Below are 12,762 nucleotides of genomic sequence, written 5' to 3'. Positions count from 1 at the left end.
TATAATAAAGGAGGGAGAAGGAGGAAGGAAAAAAACAAGAACAAGAAGAAAGAAAACAAGTGTAATTTAAGAAAGGGACTAAAAATTCCTTCCTGCTTAGAGGCACAATTAAGAATTAGCAAATGAATTGAGAAGCAAGGAGTGGTATCTGATATTCTTAGGTATTTTACCTATTTTGGACAGTTCAAAAGAAAATGGGATTATAAAACATCCCTTGAGCAATTCAGTAATTATCAAGTTTTAAGGAAATCCAGTATGACTAACATCTTCCATGATAATGTTGTCATTAACATTCATCTTTGTGTTTCCAGTGCCTAATTGAAGTTAGCTCTAACCAAGCATCTATGGAACAATTAGATTTAGAACCATGAAAATTTAGTAGACATTTAATAATTCTTAATGTTATTCAAATCACAAAACAAGATTTTTCATCAATTTCATTTAACAAGTTTTCTCATTGTAATTTAAACCTGATTAAAACAAATAAGTAAAATTGTGAATTTTAACTTATTTTACTAAACCAGCATTTGAAGGAAAAAAACTAATAAATAACATTTGAAAGGTATTATGTGGATTGTGTATATGTGTCAAAGAGATAAGATATATTAGTAACTATCTTAGAGTTCACAGATGGTATGGGTTGAAGTTTTATTACATGAGGTTTCATGAAAGTGATATACTAATGGGCAAGATTAAATCCTTTAGTTTTGTCTTTCAAGTTCAATGTGGATGGTTATTGCTCAAAAGAAAGTGTCTGTTAAATGTTTAAAGTATGTAAAAATATCACTTGTGTTTGTAGATAGTTCCAAATTTTCCAAAATAATTTGGGCTGCTGCACAGATTACAGAACTAATCTTTGTAAATCTTTTTTTAATACTGTTGGAGGACAAGTATTTATATATTTTTTGAATATTCAAATTGAAACATAACACTTAAGTTACACGTTTTATAATGTATTTTCTATCTCAGTCATTATAACTTTTGTATTATTTCCATGTGAGTGACAAGGGTGGACATTGCCGTTTTGCTGAGGTGAAAACCGAAACACAGAATAGTTAAAAATGACTTTTCTGAGGTAGAGAGGAAGCCAAGATTAGAACCTAAGTGCTTATCATGGTGTTTTTCCTTGTAATTTATCCTGTCATTTTAATAGAGTGGCAGAAGGGACAAGAAGGGGAAAAGGTCTCTATATTTCCTGATTTTTTTTTTTACCAAAATAGTGACTAGACCATTGGTTTCCTAAGTGTTGGTCCCAGAGTTCTCCTTTGTAGCTCAATATGTTTATTAAGGTTATTTGATCATGTTTTATAAAAATAATAAACCTCTCATTATAAACCCCTGATTGTGCTTGTTGGTGATGAATAGGGTTATTAAACAGTGGTGGAATAGTTAATAATACTTAAAAATCCTTGATGTAGATGCTACTTGCTAAGAGGAAATTTTTTTAAAAATCAGTATATTGACTTTTCTGTCAAATGGTTGTTATTAAAATTCTTGTGACAGTTGATATAATCTGGCAGTATTATAATAAAGCAAATGATATATTTGGACATGATGACCATACAACCCTCCAAGTTATATTTGGTTCTGTAGACATGTTTGTTGTGCTAAATCCTGGACATCCCATATTCACTACTCTTGATCCCTTTATGGGTTAAAAGATCAAGCATATTTTAAAGTGTTAAGTGTACAGGGTCTATCCAGAGGGTATCCAGCTATGTACTATGGAAAATAGAGACACTTATTGAAGAAAATGCAAGTTACCAGAAACACTTTGCATAGGACAAAGACACCTCAGTCCCCTTCAAAGTAGGCACCTTGGGACCTCACACAGTTCTCCCACTCGCCATCAGCTGCCCTGTCATATTTTTATTGTATTTTCCTGAATCTCATTGATGGTCTGAAATCTCTTCCCTTTCCCCTTTCAAAGGTGCCAAATCTGGGCTCTAGGGGGAATGAGTCACCTGGGTGATTTGATGTTTCACCAGAAAACTCTGCACGAGATGTGATGCATAAGCAGGTGCATCGTTTTGATGAAGCTGACAATGACCAGTTGCCCATGGCTGCAGCCTTCTGAATCATTTGAATAGTTTCCATGGAGGAACGTTCAAGCTTAATGCAAAATTTGATGCAGATTTATTTCTCTACTCACTCAGTCATCTTGAATGTGATGGCCACACAGCACACATGCCCACTCAACAGCATCTACTACCTCCACTGACTAGTACAGTGAAGTCGTCATGGTTCATGCGTACACATTCCAGTCCACTCTTCTTGGCTGCCAATTTATATCTATGTCATGCAAACTGTCCTCATTATATTAGCAATGGCTGGGCTTTGGGTCAAGATGGTCGTGTAGACAGACATGGCTTGCCTGTTTGCACAACCACATCAAAATTACAACTAAAATACAGAACAACCATCATTTTCAGAGCCATCAGAAATTGAGTTGAATGAAAGTCTGACAACTATGAAATTAAAGAAACCATATCAATTGAGATTGGAAGGAGGGGCATAGATGTGGAACAGGATGGTCTCTCACCCACATGCAGTGGATAAAAATTCAGGAGGGATATCTAGGGAGCAAGGAATCCCAACACCACACCAGGCCCCTGGCCCAGGGTTCCAGTGCCAGGAAGATAAGTCCCCACAACTTCTGGTTGCAAAAACCAGTGAGGATTGAGTTGGTGGAAAAAACTTCTGGGGCCCCAAGCAGTTCCTCTTAAAGAACCCACACATGGACTTACCTCCTGAGCTCTGGTGCCGGGGTGGCAGCTTGAAGGGCACCAGTGGCATACTGGGAGAGGCTGAAATGTCTGGCATAAGGGCAAGCAGAGGCCATTGTCCCTTTCCTGAGCCTCCCACCCCCCACCCTGCAGAGCCATGGAGCCGGCAGGCTGGTGCCATATTAGAGACTCCATCAACCTGGCTAGCACTGTTTGACCCACGTTGGAGATCCCCAGAGACTCTGCCTAACCCAACATATGGACCCACCCAAGCTGCTTTTCCATATGAATAAATAGTCTTGGCTCATGCTTCACATCTTCCTAAATCCTATCAAACAACAAAAGCTGGCTTCAGTGAACTTCAGGCTGGGCACTAGCAGCAGCGAGATTAGTTTCACAGCTTGGCTTTGCTGTGATAAATCCCTCTCATTGATCTGCCAACAACAACTAAGGCTCAACTACAGGAAGAGGATATACACAACACACATGAAAGGCACAGCTTGTATCCAACTTGGGTGATAGGGGAGGTGGTGCCACTGGACCCCACAGGGCCCCTACTGCATTAGGTCACACTACCAAAAAGCAGCTAACTAAGCATAGAAACAAACACAGGGGGGCCAACAAAATGAGGAGACATATGTGGCTCAAATGAAAGAGCAGATCAAAACTCCAGAAAAAGAGCTAAACAAAATGGAGATAAGCAATCTATCAAATGCAGAGTTCAAAACACTGGTTATAAGGATGCTCAAGGAAGTTAGTAAGTACCTCAATGCATAAAAAAGACCCAGTCAGAAAAAAGGATTCACTAATTGAAATAAAGAACAATTTACAGGGAAACAACAGTAGAGTAGATGAAGCTGAGAATCAAATCAATGACTTGGAACACAAGGAAGCAAAACACAGCCAATCAGAACAAGAAGAAAAAAGGATCCAAAAAAATGAGGGTAGTATAAGCAGCCTCTGGGACAACTTCAAGATGTCCAATATTTGCATCATAGTAGTGCCAGAAGAAGAGAAAGAGCAAGAAATTGGAAATCTATTTAAAAAATAATGGAAGACAACTTCCCTACTTTGGTGAAGGAAATAGTAATGCAAGTCCAGGAAGCACAGAGAGTCCCAAAAAAGTAGGACCCAAAGAGGACCACACCAAGGCACATCATAATTAAAATGCCAAGGGTTTGAGAGAAGAGAATCTTACAGGGAGCAAGAGAAAAGCAGAAAGTTAACTACAAAGGAGTTCCCATAAAACTGTCAGCTGATTCCTCAAAAGAAACTTTGCAGGCAAGAAGGAGCTGGAAAGAAGTATTCAAAGTGATGAAAAGCAAGTACTTAAAACCAAGATTACTCTATCCAAGCAAAGCTATAAGTTAAAATGGAAGGGCATCCCTGGCTGGTGTGGTGGTTCAGTGGATTGAGCCCTGGCCTGTGAACTGAAAGGTCGCCAGTTTGATTCCTGATCAAGGCACATGCCTGTGTTTTGGGCCAGGTCCTTGGTTGGGAGTGTGTGAAAGGCAACTATGTATCTCACACATTGCTGTTTCTCTCCCTCTCTTTCTACTTTTCTTCCTCTGTCTAAAAGTAAATAAAATCTTAAAAAAAAATTAGAATGGAAGGGCAGATAAGGTGCTTCCCAGACAAGTTAAAGCTAAAGGAACTCATCATCATCAAGCCATTATTACATGAAATGTTAAAGGGCTTTATTTACGAAAAAGAAGAGGATCAAGACTATGAACATTAAAATGACAACAAATTCACAGCTATGAACAACTGAACTGGAAAACAAAAAACAAACTAAGCAAACAACCAGATCAGGGACAGGAGCATAGGTATGGGGATCATTTAGAGGGTTATCAGCTGGAAGGGGGAAGGGAGAGAAAGCTGGAAATGGTTCAGGGATCAAGAAGCATAACTGGCAGGAACAGAAGAGACAGAGGGGGGGGTTCTTAAGAATAGTATAAGAAAGGGAGAAGCCAAAGTACATACATGCACAACCCATGGACATGAACTAAGGGTGGGGGATTGCTGGCAGGAAGGGGGACACTAGGTACAGGGGGGCAAAGGTAAAAGGATTGGGACAACTGTAACAGCATCATCAATAAAATATACTTTAAAAAAATGGCTGGCATTTTTCTGGACAGACTATATAAAATCTTTTCCCTCCAGATTTAGTAATGCTAGAAACCACTTAAAAATAGCTTTTCGTCATTGAAACGACTGTTTAACTTATCAAAAAATAATTTATCAAAGAAAGACTATTCTAAGTGAAACATTTATTAATAACACTATACCCACCATAGGGTCTCTTTAGGATTTCTAAATATGCCTGAAAGAGTTAAAAAAAAAGATTGTGACACAATTATTTTTGCTTGCTTAGTATCAGAAATACTCCCATTATTCTATCATTTTATGATAATTGGAAATTTTACTTCATCTTTTAAAAAAAAAATTCACAGGTGAATCTGTACCAGAATACCAGATGGCTTTTCAGACAGAAGTTGGAAACCATCCCACGTTTGAAGATATGCAGGTTCTGGTGTCTAGGGAAAAACAGAGACCCAAGTTCCCAGAAGCTTGGAAAGAAAACAGCCTGGTAAGAAAAAACTAAATTATTGAAAAGACAACTTACGATTGAATGTGTTTTAATGTTGTTTGAAGCAAAAATAGACTTAATAATTTTAATAGTTGTTAGAGTTGTCTAATGCCAGAAATTCAACTTACTTGATTTTAGTTGTTTTATATTTTTTCAATATAAAAAGGTCCCCCATTTTAAAGTTCAGTTTCAGGTTTTTCCAAGTATAAAATACTATTTAAAGAGACTATTATGTGTAAAGTTCGTCAGATTGGGTAACAACTGGAATGATTAAAAAGTTAATATTTTAAGGGTTATTGAAATTCTATCATACTCTCTTGAGGGTGGTACCAAAAATGTTAATTAGTGAAGATTTACATATTCAATACCTAATAGAAATTTAATCTACACCAAAAAGAAAATAAGATACAGCCTATAAATTCTGCATATTAAAAATGAGGTTCACAACACTGAAATATCTTCAACAGCTCCCATCATTTCAGTAAGTTGTTGCTACAACACTAAAAATACCTTACAAATATTTACATACACGTACCCACACTCTCATATAATTTTTATTTATTGGTTGATTTTAGAGAGAGAAGAAGTGGGAGAGAGACAGACAGACAGACACTGATTTGTTGTTCTACTTATTGATGCAGTCATTGGTTGATTCTTGCATGTGCCCTGGCCAGAGATGGAACCTGCAATCTTGACATATCAAGATGATGCACTAACCAACTAAGCTACTCAGCCAGGGCAGTCTATCTCAAATAATTTTTTTTTACATAAGTAGGATTATCTCATTATCCACTATCATTTGTGAAGCTTTATTTGTTTATTATGGACAGTTTTTCATGTCAATACATATAGATGTTTCTCTTTCTCTCCATTTGGTCAGTGTTCCATTGTATGATTACCCCCTTCATTGTATGATTACTCAGGGTACATCATTGTATGATTACCCAGGGTACATGTTGATAACAGTACCCTGTATTTCATATTTTAAACAGTCTTTTAAAAGAAAGTTATGCCTATGTATAGTAAACAAAACCCAATTAAATACAAGATCATAAAAAAGGAAATGGAAAGAACTACCTGCCCCTTCCACCACTCTTTAGAAGTAACTCCTGTTAACATTGTTCTGCAGTTTTTGTTTTTGTATTTAATTTTCTCTTCTAGAAGTTACCATTATAACTTTTTTTTTATTAAATTAAATTTATTGACACACGTAATTTTATTTTATTTTATTTTTTTTAAAGGGTATTTTTTAAATTAATTTATTTACTTTTTAAATACATTTGTCTCTGCCTTCCCCCCACCTCTTTCCCTTGCCCCCTCCCACCTACCATTATAACTTAAAATGCTATATCTATTCTTCTTGTTGTCTCTCATTTACTCTTTAATAGTTTTGCAATATTGTATGTATTAACTTTTTGTTTTGTCTACAGATTTAAAAATTGAAGTAAAATAAAGACATTAGAATTTTGCAGAATTATGATTATGTAAACATTCACTACACAACACAGTATTGTGCTTGGACTCATAGAAAAGGAAATTGAAATACTATGTTAGTATAAACCCCTGCTTCTTGAGAAAGAATGTTTCAAAAGTCACCATCCACTGGATTCTCTTTATTTTGTCATTTTTTTCCTTTTTTTCTACTTTAGAGGTTCTATTAAGAAGCAACATTTAACAAATTTTTCATGTCGTTCTCTTTCTTGTAAATCACTTTTTCTTTGAGGAAGTTCCTCTTTAAGTAATGTGTGTTAGATACATGCATGGGTAGTAAATGTTATGAATCCTTGCATGTTCAAAAATGTTTCTATCTTGCCCCCTCACTTGAGTAATAATTTGGCTAGGTAATCTTTTCAAGATCAAAATCATTTTCCTCACCAGTTTGAAGCCACTACTCAATTGTGCTCTAGCATTCTGATCTGTTAATGAGAATTCCAGGCCCAACCAGCTTCATCCTATTGCTTTTTGTTTTATTATCTTGTTTTCTCTTCTCTATAAGCTTTTAAGCCTTTTACTTTATCATTGGAATTGTGAAATTCACCTGGATATATGTAGGCATGGATCTTTTCACACCATTTGCTTTGTAGTGGACAGTCTTTCAGCTTGAAAATTCAGAAGGTTCTTCAATTCAGAGGAATTTTCTTGTATCATTTTATTTTATTATTTTAAAAATTGTTTCCTCTCTTTTATTTCTTTCTTCTCAAATTTCCATTAGACAAATATTATACCACCTGACATTTCAGGTCTCAGTTTTTTTCTTTCTATTTTCCAATATTTTGTTGCATACTGTTTAAGACTTACTTAGCTTAACCTTTCAGATTACTCATTTATTTTCATCTTTATCATTCTATTTGTTATCTGTTCATTAAAATGTTGCTTTCCACAATCATACACTTATAATTTTTAGAAATTTATTGTTTTCTTTTTTCAGAGCTGTCTGTTCTTTTTTACTTAGATTTTTATTTTTACTTTTTTGTTCATTTTCATTATATTTTTTCCATTGCTATTAATCCCCCCATACCCTCTTTCACCTCTACCCACTTCCCTCCCCAGTCACCACATTGTTGTCTGTGTCCATGAGTTCCTGTTCTTTTTCGCTCAATCCCGCTACACTGCCCAGAGCAATCAGTTCTTGTTTTAAGAATGTAATAGGAATTTGATTATCTCTGAGGGTATAAAGTTGAATTTTTGAAACTTGTACAATTTTCTTGATTTATAGTTTAACAGGAATGGAGAAAATTTCATTAAGCAGTGTAAATCTTTTTATTATATATTTGCACATTGTAACTTTAGATTGGCTTGATAGGATTAGAATATTTTCATTATTATGACTTATATGGGGTGGTGGCATGTCAGAGAGAGGTTCCAGAGATGTTATATATTTCCATACAGATTTATTTAGATTGAATATTTTCTCCATTGGTCATCATTGTCAGTAGATTACTTTCAAGGAAGGCTTCTGATTCAAATGAGATTGAAATCTTTTTCAACTATGAGGCAATTGAAGACCTGTTGCCAAGCACTTATTCCCAAGATTGCCTCCAAACTGCAGTCCCTGCTGTGGGAAGTAGGGTAGATCTTTAAGAGATCCTTGGCAGCAGGTGAGAGGCTGAATCCTTTATAAGGATTCATTAGATGTGCCAGCCTCACAGTACAGCATCCCTCAAAGAAAAAAAAAAAAATCTCTTTGTGAAATTTTATCTAGTAAAATACAACTTCATCTTCCTTAAATTGTTTATTTTACCAGAGAAATTGGACTCATCATTTTGAGGTCTCTCTTGACAACCCTACCATTGTGGGATATACATCATATGCATATTTACTTGAAAACCTTTTACTCCAGATTTAGACTAGGTTGCTAAGTAAGGGATAAAGTAATGTTTGGTTCACTTCCAATGAATCCATTTAGTTTTAATGTGCTACAGTCCATAGAACGGCTTATCTGCAGTGACAATCCAGTACTAGAGTTAGATAGCAAGTGCATAGTTTATAAAGAGAGAAATTCCCCTGTGCCTAAAAGAAGAAACTTTTGCTTTATAGTCGCATTGAAATTAAAAAACATTTTTATAGTAACAAAACTCAGAATCTCCCAAATATTTAATGTAAAAAAACTACTTTAAAAACATAGATCAGTCACTAAATGGGGAAAGAATAGTTTTCTGATGAAAATGAAAGTGTAGGAAATACTTTCTGAGGAAGCTATATGAAAATGTTAACCATAGTTACCTCTGAATATTGGTTTTTATGAATAACTTTTTCTATACTTTTAGAATTTATAGTAAAAGTGTACTGTTGTAACAATCACATGTACAGTTTAAGGCTTTTTTAATATTAAAATATTTTAAATTAGAAAAGCAAAAAATTATAGGCCCTAGTTTTTTAAAATAGATTTTTTCTCTTATGTAGAACATTCAGGTATAGTTTGTTCGACTACATCACCATTCTTCATATTTTTCATTTTTTTTCAAATTCTTATCCTCTTTTTCTTAATTTGCCTTGAATACTGGCATGTTCTCTTTTTCTTCCTAAAATCACTTGTCCAGTTTTTCTTTATCCCTTAATCTTAGCTCTGCATAACCTCTTTTGCTAAACAGTTTTAAATATATTGTTGCATGAAAGTCTAGAACTCTTGCACAGTTGTTTTTTTCCTCTAGTCTTTTTCTTTATCCACCCATTAAACCCAGTGTTCTGAAATACACTATATATTCCAGAAGGTACCAGTTCTCCTTTTATATTTATTTCAGTTTTTCCATTTTCTCTCTTGAGAAATCTGTGAATTTTTGATGTGATATAGAATTCAGAATTTTTTTCTCACATATTAAAAAATATACATGTTCACATCATAACATAGTATTGTTAATGCTTAATCTTACTATCTATTCTATATCCTGGTATTTTCTATTTTCTAGTATAGAGTATTTTAGTTTGGGGAGTTGGTAGTCATTTATTTTAAATCCAGTAATCTGATTTCATGACCCACCCATGAACCCCAACTTGCATTTTTCTGTCATTAGGTAGAAAAGATTTTTAAAGTTTCTTGTTTTTCTTTTCTATCTTTCTTTTTTCTGTTTGCCTTTCTTCATCACTGTTAATAATGATACCCCCTTTATCTCATTTACACAAATGTTAGATATCATTATTTATTTCCAATATAGAGTTCCCTGTCAAAGCACTTACCTGATTTTGCCAAATATATATATTTATATATATATTTGCCAAATAAATATATATAGCACTTGAAGGTTACCATTTCAGTTCCTGGTTGAGGTTTGATCCCCATTTGGGGTGTGTACAAGAGACAACCAATCAGTGTTTCTCTCTTACATAGGTGTTTCTCTCCATCTCTCTCTGTCTCTCTCCCTCCCTCCCTCTGTAAAAACCAATTGAAACATATTCTCAGGTAAGGAGTTAGGTTAAAGTGTCCTTGCATCATTGCTACTTACTGTTTGAGGAATGTGACAGTTTACAAATCTCTGAAGTCTAAAGGATTTTGTTATAGCTATGTAAAATATTTGTTAAAGAAAATTAATATTTCTTCTACCTCATGTCACTAAGAAACTGAATACTTTTTTTTAAGATAATAGTGTTTGACATGTGCTTTATTACAGGCAGTGAGATCACTCAAGGAGACAATCGAAGACTGTTGGGACCAGGATGCAGAGGCTCGACTTACTGCACAGTGTGCTGAGGAGAGGATGGCTGAACTTATGATGATATGGGAAAGAAACAAATCCGTGAGCCCAACAGTCAATCCCATGTCTACTGCTATGCAGAATGAGCGGTAAGACCCAAGGGGGTTTGGCATCCATCAGTCACTATTGAGAAACTGAGGTCAAGTAGAGAACAGGAAATAAATTCTCTTAAACCAATCTAGTAGTGCAGTGATTAACGCATCCAATCTAAAGTTGTAATTTCTCCTTCAATATTCCTGTTATGTTAACTAAAGACTTTTGTTTGCTATAAATGTAAGATGGAATCTGTGGGATTTTAATATCTAAAGATACAGTAATAGAGGTTAGTTCTTCTCTTTTAATGCTCCAACTTCCCTACAGTAATAAAGATCAAATATTTTCATAGTTACAAAAGCTTATAAGCACTTCTATATATATTGTCATATTTATCCTTTGTCATTATTCCTCCTCCTCCTGCTTTTTGTTTGTTTGTTTGTTTAAACGAAATAGAACTATAATCTTGCCTATGTATCTAATCTGTTTCACTAGAGACTGTTGTTTCCAGACTTCTTATCCAATGCTCTTTCTTAGAGAGTATACTACTACTACTACTTTTATATGAGAGCAGTTCATAAGATCTTTCCATCCTGTCATGAACATTATTTTATGAGACTTTTTTTGTTAGAACTATGAATTTTGGTTCTAAATAAAATGGCTTTTTACTTTTTTAGTATTTTATTTATTTTTAGAGAGAGGGAGAGGGACCAAACCTGTAACCCAGGCAAGTGCCCTGACCAGGAATCGAACCAGTTACCTTTCCCTTAGCAGAAACATGCCCAACCCACTCAGCCACACTGGTCAGGGTTAAATGAGCTTTTTTAAAAAAATTGCTAAAACTTAGAACTTTCAGACTGGTGTCACCTTTGTTTCTTTATTTCATGATTAGAGAAAAAGTGTTCCCACAAATTTATCATTTTATCTAATACAAGCTAAAAATTTTCAGGAAAATATCAAAGAGAAAATTACCAGAAAAGATTGAGATAACAATACACTTGATTCTTGAATCATTTTCTGTGCTATTTTCTATTGTTTTAATTTCTAAGAACAATTTATATTATGAACTATAAGTCCAAAATTGGGTTTATACTACTTACATTTAGGTTAAATTACCTTCTGTATATAAACTTTTATGCTTTATATATCAGCAAATCAAGGAAGGTAGAAACTAGCAATTCTGAACATAAATTTTCTCACTTTACACATACCTAAATGTAACCGTCTGCTTTCTTTTCACCTTGTCTTTGTATTGCCTGTGTGCTCTAGTATGCTATTTGTACCTCCCTCAAGAGTTAGCAACTTTAAGTGTTTTTGAACTTTGTTGAATAGCAAGAAGAAACCCTGATATTCCCACTTGTGCCTTCTGTGTCATTCATCTCAATCCCTTACATGTTTCTTCTTATGATCTGCCACTTCTAAGTAGTTTCCCCTAAATCATAGTTTATGCCATAGTCATTGCATTCTAGGTTTCATTATATTGACTCATAGCCTCCATACCTCCTGAGCTTCCTTTCTTATGTCAGCTTTTTAATTCTTCCTTCCCTTTATTGTTATTCCCCTCATAACTTCATCCATCTTTCTTTGTAGTACTTCCTTTCCTTTAGCTGCTGCTTTTCTCCCACAACACTTGCATCTATTAGTGTTCCCAATGTTTATACTTTGATTGTTAAAGCTAACCCTGGTTTTTATTTTAAATAACAAATATATTACAGTGTGATGCTCAAGAACCATCACTCTCAAGTTGTGCGGATGACTGTGAAGAGCCCTTGATAACTGGAGAACATTTCTGAATCTTTGATCCTTTATCTGAATGTCACATTCTGTATTGTACTCTAGGCCCTAGGACTTTCATTGATATAGCTCAGTTTACCCAGGAACATTCAATTGCTAGACTGTGCCTCTTCATGGAAGCACTTTGAAACAATGATCAGTTGTTACCATTTGGTCACTGAAATTTAATTAATAACATATTTGTTAAGTAGCACTATGTATCTAGAATTATGAGCATACAAAATATATGCCATGGTTCCTCCTCTCATGAAACATTATGTAAGGTTGTACAAGTATACAATTCATAAAAATATATTTGGTAATGTTACAAAACTGTAGGAGAGATTTTTAAGTAAGTTCTATAAACCAAAATAATGAACATCTATAAAAATCACATCTAGATCCACGTAGGTTTTTCAGTAGGCTTAAATCATATAAAACTAGCATTTAG

The 12,762-nt window shown here is 34.6% G+C and overlaps 1 protein-coding gene across 1 annotated transcript in view; it reads left to right on the top strand.

Moving 5' to 3' along the window:
• BMPR2 (bone morphogenetic protein receptor type 2) overlaps nt 1-12,762 on the top strand; it is a 140,157-nt gene that overhangs the window by 119,066 nt on the left and 8,329 nt on the right. The window contains exons 11-12 of the mRNA XM_054585825.1: nt 5,180-5,316; nt 10,422-10,594. Of these exons, the coding sequence (XP_054441800.1) occupies nt 5,180-5,316; nt 10,422-10,594 (310 nt within the window). The remainder of the gene's footprint in view (nt 1-5,179; nt 5,317-10,421; nt 10,595-12,762) is intronic.

This window comes from Pteronotus mesoamericanus, unplaced genomic scaffold (genome assembly GCF_021234165.1).
Source record: "Pteronotus mesoamericanus isolate MK-2021 breed Mesoamerican mustached bat unplaced genomic scaffold, CSHL_Meso_final contig_90, whole genome shotgun sequence".
Lineage (NCBI taxonomy): Eukaryota > Metazoa > Chordata > Mammalia > Chiroptera > Mormoopidae > Pteronotus > Pteronotus mesoamericanus.
Note: the sequence above shows the minus strand (reverse complement) of the source record. Positions and strands in the feature narration are given on the sequence as shown.